General features: G+C 35.1%; 1 protein-coding gene across 4 annotated transcripts in view; it reads left to right on the top strand.

Annotated features, from left to right (window-relative positions):
* The window catches only part of LOC106465131 (epithelial splicing regulatory protein 2-like), a 68,583-nt gene that overhangs the window by 39,233 nt on the left and 20,652 nt on the right, over positions 1 to 8,698 (top strand). For 2 of the 4 annotated variants that reach the window (XM_022392964.1, XM_022392962.1), the window contains exons 7-9: positions 4,509 to 4,684; positions 6,236 to 6,330; positions 7,958 to 8,191. In XM_022392964.1, the coding sequence (XP_022248672.1) occupies positions 4,509 to 4,684; positions 6,236 to 6,330; positions 7,958 to 8,191 (505 nt within the window). The remainder of the gene's footprint in view (positions 1 to 4,508; positions 4,685 to 6,235; positions 6,331 to 7,957; positions 8,192 to 8,698) is intronic. The other 2 variants (XM_013925329.2, XM_013925330.2) reach the window with 1 other exon arrangement.

Below are 8,698 nucleotides of genomic sequence, written 5' to 3'. Positions count from 1 at the left end.
AGAACAAGATAGTTCTAGAAACAAGAGAGCGTGAGAATTGTCACGTGATCTCGATGACGCAACAGCTGAAACAAAGATTTTAAGTTTTGAACAGAAATAAAAAACTGTACAAAAAAACAAAACAAACTGAAAATATAACCTAAATAAAACAAATATATTTGAGAACTATTGTAACGAAAAATAGGCTTAAATATGGAGTATTGAGAGAATTAGAAACGTTAGTTCTTGCTTGGAGATCATCTTGCTGTGAAAATGATCCATTACGTGGGTGTATGTATGTGTCAGCATCCATCGTCCAGAGTTGGGTGACTCGATTACCCTCACTTTTGATATGGTAACTGGAAACTGTCTGACGATGTACATGGGCTATTTTGTTTTAGTTTTTTCCGAGAAAGGAGCTAAAAAAGACCTTAAAATAGAGCCAGGGCTGGCGCGACTAGGGGGTGCAGTATGCGCATTTGCACAGGGCAGCAGGATTTTGGGGGCGACGAAAATGAATGTCAAAATAAATTGGTTCTGGTCACTAGCTGCTTCCTGGTCGAGTAAAAAATTCCTCGTCAGGCAGAATCGTCATACAGCTAGAACATAACACTACTGCTGCCTACAGATGATTCACGAAAAATTTGTTGGGGGTGAAAGAAAGGGGTGGCACAGTCAGCATTTGCACAGGGCGGCAAAACACGTCGCGCCAGCCCTGAAAGAGTACACTTCCACTGTTTTATACAGTTTTGCCTTGCATTATTCAGAGTTGGCTGGCTCGATTACTGTAAGTTTTTCAGTAGTAACTAGGAACTGTCCGACTGTGTAGGAATTTTGCTAGAGAAAGAGGATAAAGGCCCTGAAATAAGGCATATTTTCACTTTATTTATAGACTTGTGACCGCCCAATATTTTGAAGGCCCGATAATCACGGATTTTTGGTTTTCGCAATATAAGTAAAAATTCAACGAATAAACGACTTCGTATGTCCATCATAGATGACTGCAATCTCAAATGAAATGTTTAAAGGATACATCTTGGCGGGGGTTTTGGGGGACCAGCGCGCTTGCTTTCGTTTTAAATACAAACAACAGAAATACTTGAATCGACATTGTAGTGTACAGCTCATTGGCTTGGTGTCAAGATAATTTTACTTACTGGAAGCTTTCACCATGTTTAATGAGTAGAGGATATAACATTCGTTGCCACAGATTGTTTGTAATTAAACACAAAGCTACGAAAGGAGCTATCTGTGCTCTGCCCATCGCGGGTATCGAAACCCGGTTTCTAGCGTTGTAATTCCGCAAACATACCGCTGAGCCACCGGGGGGGGGGGCTCGTTGCCACAGCACTATGGAATAAGAATCTTGAATGTCCATTCTCTCAGAAGAGCTAGATTCCCAAATCTAATCCTGATGGGTAAATATGTGGGCTCTGCAGCTAACACTATCCATGCATACAATAAAATAACATCGGGGAAATGATGATAAACGCTATCCATCCATTCATGTGAAATTACAACCTTTTAGGTCATATCCTGGGGTCCATCCATTCTTGTGAAACTGCAACCTTTTAGGTCATATCCTGGCGTGATTTTGTCATAAAATTTCACAAATTTAACCAAACAATCAATTTTGCATTTTAACTGTTAACAAATATAACAACTTACATCTTTGGACTATCGGGCATTCGTACTAATGGGCTCTCGGACTAACGGACTGTCACCTATAGACTTTTGGCTTTGAATGTAAAAAAATAGAGAAACAAAAAACAAGTACTTAATGAGTTAAATGATTCAATTATTACCCCCACACAAAACAAGGTATGCAATTAGCATCTAATGAGGTAATTAGGGATTTGATAGCGAAAGAAAGAAGGAAGAGGAGCACTAACATTGACCTTTATGAAATGTTTGCTTCCTTAAGGGGAGTGCCTTCAGCTAATTGTTGTAACACAGATTTGCAGACTGGTATGTTCGATTTTTCCTCACCATCACCCTTTTTTATTCAGGTGGATTACTTCCGTTTTTTCAGGGTAAATATTTCTAACGAAATGGTTTTTAAGCCAATATTATTTTTTTTGCGGTTTTAAAGCCTAAATAAAGACTTGTTCTCAAATCAAACCCAGCCGTCCATATAAATCATATATTTAAGTCTTGGCTACAATAGCATGATATCACACGCCTCACTTTCAAGGTCTCCAATTCCCTAAATGGAATGAAAATAGAAAATAATTTGGCAGTAACTTGAAATTTTTTTTACGTCTTTTCATATTTAACTGTCATTTCTGCAAATGTAACAAAATAGAGCTTCCTAATTGGATTATTATATTGCTGCTTTTTCTATTTCCGTCTAGCGATTGACAAAACTCTCAATGGACTAGAAATTGTATAAGTTACAAGTTCAAGCGCCCTCTAATGGCAGCAATGACGTGTTGTTATTAACATGTTTTTGACAGATATATTTTTACTTTACAAAATAATTTCCCAAACTTCTAAGTTATTCCATAAATTTCTTTCGCGAGTATATTTAAAAAAATATTATCATTATTATTTGTTTGTCATTTCGCGAATATTTCTGGAAATATTTAATAATAAATTTATTTTATCCCCAACACTCTTAAATATAGTAAAATGTACAAACTAATAATGATATTGTTTGATTTTTTTTTCATAATAGTCTCTAAAACATGAATATTGGATTAAATAAAACGCTTTGACGATTAGTGATTCAAGCTAGAGTAACTTAGACCAGCGTTTCCCAAAAGATAGGCTGTAAGTTGTAACTGCCACTAGGCTTGTAAAGATATATCAGTTCTCCAGTTTCTCAATAACTAGAAACCCACTTAAGTCCTCTTGTTAGATACATGCATTGCTTCACTAAATGTATTATATTGTTGCGTCATCGAGGTCACGTGACTGGTGTGGCGCCCTCTAGTTTCTAGAACTATCTTGTTCTTTCAGGAATGCTCTAGTATTTGCTAGATAGGGTAGGCTGGTATATAAAAGAGGGGAATGTAATGTGTGTGTAGATAGTGAGTAATTGATCTGCAGTCAGAAGTATTATTGAGCACGTTCGTTGTTATAGCGTTTGTTTAGCGCGATTGTTGAAGTTGAGTGTATCGGTAAAGTTATATTCGAAAAGAATAAACCAGTTTTTATTAAGAAAGAACGCGTGTCGCTTAAGTTTCGTCGTAACGAAGTTACGGAAAGTTAATTAACAAACAGAGACGTAACAATATTTTTATAATCTAATGTTATAAGTATAATATGAGATGGATATGTTCAGTAAAAATTTGGAACACCTTAATTTAGGTGATAAATGTATTGATAACAATATTGGAAGATCTCAAAGTTATACATATTGTTATTTTTTCTTAAGATTTCACTGTGTACAACTGTCGTTTTGCAGTTTGCTCGTAAATTAAAATGTTCCAAAATTTTAGCTAGACAAAAAAAAATTCAGGAGTTTCATTAAAAATAAACAATATGTCAAAGTATTTTTACAGAGGATACACTTTTAGAACATCTTAAGAAAATCTTAATGGTCTTTGAATTAAGAAAAATCAAGATGAGCTTACCAAATTCTCAAATAAGCTAGTGTTAGAGCGGCACGCCACCGTACAACAAAATTGGAAGATTTTACATCTTCAAACACACATCCCACGTGAACTATACGTGATGAGAACGTTTGGTTGGTTTGCGTAACAATGAGTACTGACGTAAAGAAGGCACAATACATTAACGGTAGGAATTAGTGATATTATCAACATTGCAGTCATTCTTATCACGGGGTTTTGTATACCTCGACAACAGAGCTGCTTTCTTTAATACAACACCTCTGTCACGTGGATTCTGATAAAAAAAAACGAGGTGGTAAGTTTCTCTGTTTGGAAGTTCTTTTTCGTTGTGAGAATTCGTATATAAATGTTACCGAGTTTCTCAAATAAGAGATAAATGTTTTTTTTATTTCTTTTTCGTGATTGCGTTGTGCTAGAATTGTGCTCATCAGAAAAGTTTTGAGTTTGATTCAGTTAAGATTTAGTTTTATTTTTTCGTTGTTCCTTCTTAGGAGTCGTTTAAACAGAAGTGCGATAAAGGCCGTTTTCTTACAATTAGCACAAGTATAACTGATTTGAAAATTCTTGGTGATTTTTTTTCCAGGATATTTTCCTTTCGAAAGTTACTAGTAACAATTTTAACTTGCCCAATTAATCAGACTATCTGTTAAATAAACACGTTTTGAATTTAAATAGTGCTTATTGCAAACTTGAATAGTAATTCGCTACCAAAGTCCATCTTAAACAACTTAGAGAGTCTTAACTTCCTTTAGATTAGGCGGAATTTTTTTATGATTGAAGAGACTAGCTTCAATCTCGGCAAGAAGAAGAAAAACGTGATCTGACTGTTGATTTATTAAATTAGGCTGTAAATTTTGAAACTTTCTTATAACTATTGAGCGTCACTAGGGTATATTGAGTTTCTTGAATAAGCAGCATGATGACATCAGTGATTGTTACTGGTCCCCACAGAGGAGGAGTAGCTCTTTGTCTGAGTCCCCAAGGACGGCGGAATGGGGAAGCTCTTGTAAGGTTCGTCAATCAAGAGCACAGAGATATGGCCCTAAAGAGACACAAACATCACATTGGGCAACGATACATCGAAGTCTACAGAGCTACTGGGGAAGACTTCGTCAATGTTGCGGGAGGTAAGGACTGACTAATTTTTTTGTAATTTCCAAACTAATTCTTTGTTCCAGAAATAAAAACAATCCCATTTACGTCACTGGTCCATAGAGCTACTTTATAATGTTATTTTGCATAATATACAAATTAGGAAATATTTAAAGATTTTTATATTACAGACAAAGAAAAAAAAGTTTAATCGATTTTTTTCAGATTAAATAAATAATGATTAAAACAATTATGTTCATGTTTTATTGAGCCTGTACCGTTAAGAAAACATTCTACCGAAGCCTGTAACCACGTGAATCTCTTTAAAATATATTTGCATTTTAACTGACACTGAGTGGCGCTGTTGACTGAGCTTTACACTTTTAAAAATATTAGTATTTAATTTATTCACCAGAATAAAATGATTAAGTGTTTCATGTACCCAATATTACAGCTTAAATAAATTGACGCATTGCTCACTAATTTTGTGAATATGACAGAATAAGTGATTCGTTTACTTAATATTTGGTTACCAATAGAAGCAGTAAAAGGAAAAAAAAAAGAGAGTCAGACATGATCATTAGATAAGCAGTAATAATTTAAGTATCCGGTCGACAAACAGTAAAGATGTCCGTGCAACTTATTTTACTAGTGTTTCAAAGGTTGTAGGGAGTATATTTAAACTTGATATCTTCTTGTACATTATCTTTTCCACTCCAAGAAAGCTGTTTTTACCCATAACTCTATCTGGTATACATAGTACTTGTACTTTGATGCTTTCGTGAAATAAATGTTATCAGCAAAAGTTCAATGATGATATTTTTTATTCAGTGAAAAGAGTTTAGAAACAACTGGCAGATTAAACAGTCTTTGTTATATTGTGTGTTTTATCGAACGTCAAGAAATTATATTATCGAAATTTTTACGTTCTTACAGGAAAACAATAAGAAAAACTAAATTCTGACTTGTTTGTTTTAGAATTTTTTTTTTGCAAAGTTACACAAGGGCTAGTTGGGCATAGCTGTCCCCAATTTTTAACTGATAGACCAGAGGGAAGGCAGATAGTCAATAATACTCACTGCCAACTCTTGGGCTACTCTCATCTGATCGAATAGCGGGATTTGACTCTTACAGCACATTCACGGCCCCAAAATGCGGAGCGCGTTTTTGCGGAAACGGGTCGTGAACGTTGAGTCTTCGGATTTACAGTTCGGACACACTAACCACAAGGCCGCGCCCCAGCCCTAAATTATGAAATTACATGTATTAGTGTATCATTTGTATTACGTTTTACATTCATAGTAAAATTAAAGTGAATACTATTGCAGTCATACGTCGACAATAATCCATACGTGCTTACTAAAACAGTGTTCAAGCGTTAAACTTTTACAGTACGTTAATATTTTAACTTTCTTGCTATTATTAGTTACATTGATATCAACCATTCTTCAACAGTCATAACTTTACTGCTACTATGTAACAATTATAATTTTACCGCTACTCTGTAACAATCGTAACTTTACAGCTACCCTGTAACAATTATGATTTTACCGCTACTCTGTAACAAAACTAGAACTATTTTTCAGGAAGTAATAATGAGGCTCAAACATTCCTTTCCCGCGGTGGACAAGTGATTGTGAGAATGAGAGGCCTTCCTTATGATTGCACAGCTAAGCAAGTGGTAAGTAAAAATTTCAAACAATTATAATTTTACTCTTGAGGGCAGCATGGCGTATTTGTTGCACGCTTGGGTTCATAATCAGTTGGTTGCGAGTGCGAGATTGGCGCGCGTTATGATGTTGTGTCCTTGAGCACGGCACTTTATCCCTATTGTTTCAGTCTACCCAGCTGTATGATGAGTACCAGCTGTTAGCTGGGGGTTAACCTGTGATGAACTGGCATCCCGTCCAGGTTGAATGTGTCGCCATTCTCATCCGCTGATTCCAATTAAGCCGGATCCTATGTGCCATCTTGGCGTATGAAGGATTTAACTTTAATTTAACAATTACTCTGTTAAGAGCAGAGAGGTAAGTCAGTAATTCTACTCTATAGCCCGGATGAATATAATGTTCTGATTACAGTTTTTTTTCAAGCATACAAATGTTAAATTTACCGGTGTTAATAATTTTTGGAGAGTGCAAACTCTTGATTTTAATATTTAGAACGTAATGTTGTATTTTCAATAGAAATATTAACCAGCAGGTTAATTATTAAAATAACTAGAGATATATTATACGAACAAGTGTAACTCAACCCAGAAATGAAGACTGGCATAACGTTGTTAAAAAGAAACAAACAGTATTTAATTTAATAGGTTCAACACGACTGAGTATTGGCACATGAACTCTATGCGGCCGGACAGACCCTTGACAACTGTATTAGTAAATTGCCAAAGCGTTTGTGGTCCTGAAATGATACAAGAAGCAGCAAATCTACCGGTCATACCTTAACTAACAGAGGGCAAGAACAATCATCCACGAAACAAACAAAGAACTAACTTTACTTACGATTATACATAATACTAAACCCATTAAAGACTCCCAAGACGCCACATCAACCGCATCATTAAGGAAGTTCCATTAACAAAAAAAGGGAAACTAGAGTTTCTGACTTCTTCAACTCCATACATAATCAGTATCCTAAAAAAAAAAAAACCTCATTAAGACCAACTTAACGATTCTTCCAGAAAGTCGGTCATATTTGAAAAATTGACAAGCCTTTAAGTCAAATGGTCAAACGTGTCTGTCTTCTCCTAAGAACAGGACTAGCTCAGATCAAGGTTGGCCACATCCGGTTCGTTTAGAACTTGTAATCAAGTTCAGAAACCTGTATTTAAAGTATAAAAAATTGTATTGTAGAAGGGTTTCGTTGATGATGTTTACATATAACATAAGCTTTAGATGTTAAACTTTAGATGTTAAACAGTATGATTATGGAGATCAATGTCACCAGTACTAAGAAAAGTGTTTGTTCTTGAGATTTATTGTGATTTGATTTCGTTGGTTTTGACACATATCGTTTTTAGACTGTGTTCTCTCAGACAACTGTGACGATCGCTTGTGAGGCCATTTCCTTTAGCTGACAAGTTTTCATTTGATGTATTTAGAATTGTTTCTCTTTAAGATATTAAAATATCATATAATGCTTTGTCTGCATTGTTTTAACTTTAGACGTACTTTTTGTTGTGTTTAAAAATGTGATATTCTGCTTTTATATTTATCATTTAAAATTAAACTTTTTTTGGAAGCATAATAAACTAATGTTTTTTTAACAAAATATTGCCCCTAAACTTAATCTTTTTCTTCTAGTTGGAGTTCTTTGGCAGTGGAGACAGCCCCTGTCAAATTCTTGATGGTGAAGAAGGTGTTCTGTTTGTGAGAAAAGCCGATGGACGGGCGACTGGAGACGCATTCGTGCTGTTCGAGTCTGAAGATATGGCAGCACGCGCTCTTCAGAAACATAGAGAGCTTATTGGCTCTCGCTACATTGAATTGTTCCGTAGTACAACAGCTGAGGTTCAACAGGTGACGTCACTCTCTAAAGTGCGCATGTCGATGATATAATAGATAATTTGTAAACTTATGAATGTTTTGAAACGGGAACATTGTAACTCGATGTTAAAAATCATATTAGCATTGTGGTAATATTTTTTAAAATGAGTCCAATTAAGCATGACCTTCAATTTTAATTTTCGTATTGGTGCAACTTTTAAGTCTATGTTTACCTCGGATGCGTCTTGTAGAAACATCTTGGATCCTTTCATGAACATATTGCAGATATTATAGAAAGTAAATGTAGGGATGGCTAATATCAATCCTTCAAAAACAATGCAAACAACATAGTAGTGGGGATGGCATTTGCATCATCTCTACATAATAGCGTAGACACACAATGTAGTAGAATGTTAACAGACAAAAATAGGATAAATTAATCTCAATTGTGATTGAATAGTTATATATATATATATATATATATTGCTATATGTTAATTTTTGCTTGTGCTATTATGTAGGGAGTGATGCAAATAGCCATCCCTACCTATCTTGTTTG

The sequence above is a fragment of the Limulus polyphemus genome, unplaced genomic scaffold (assembly GCF_000517525.1).
Source record: "Limulus polyphemus unplaced genomic scaffold, Limulus_polyphemus-2.1.2 Scaffold1846, whole genome shotgun sequence".
NCBI lineage: Eukaryota > Metazoa > Arthropoda > Merostomata > Xiphosura > Limulidae > Limulus > Limulus polyphemus.
This window is presented reverse-complemented; position numbering and strand designations above follow the sequence as displayed.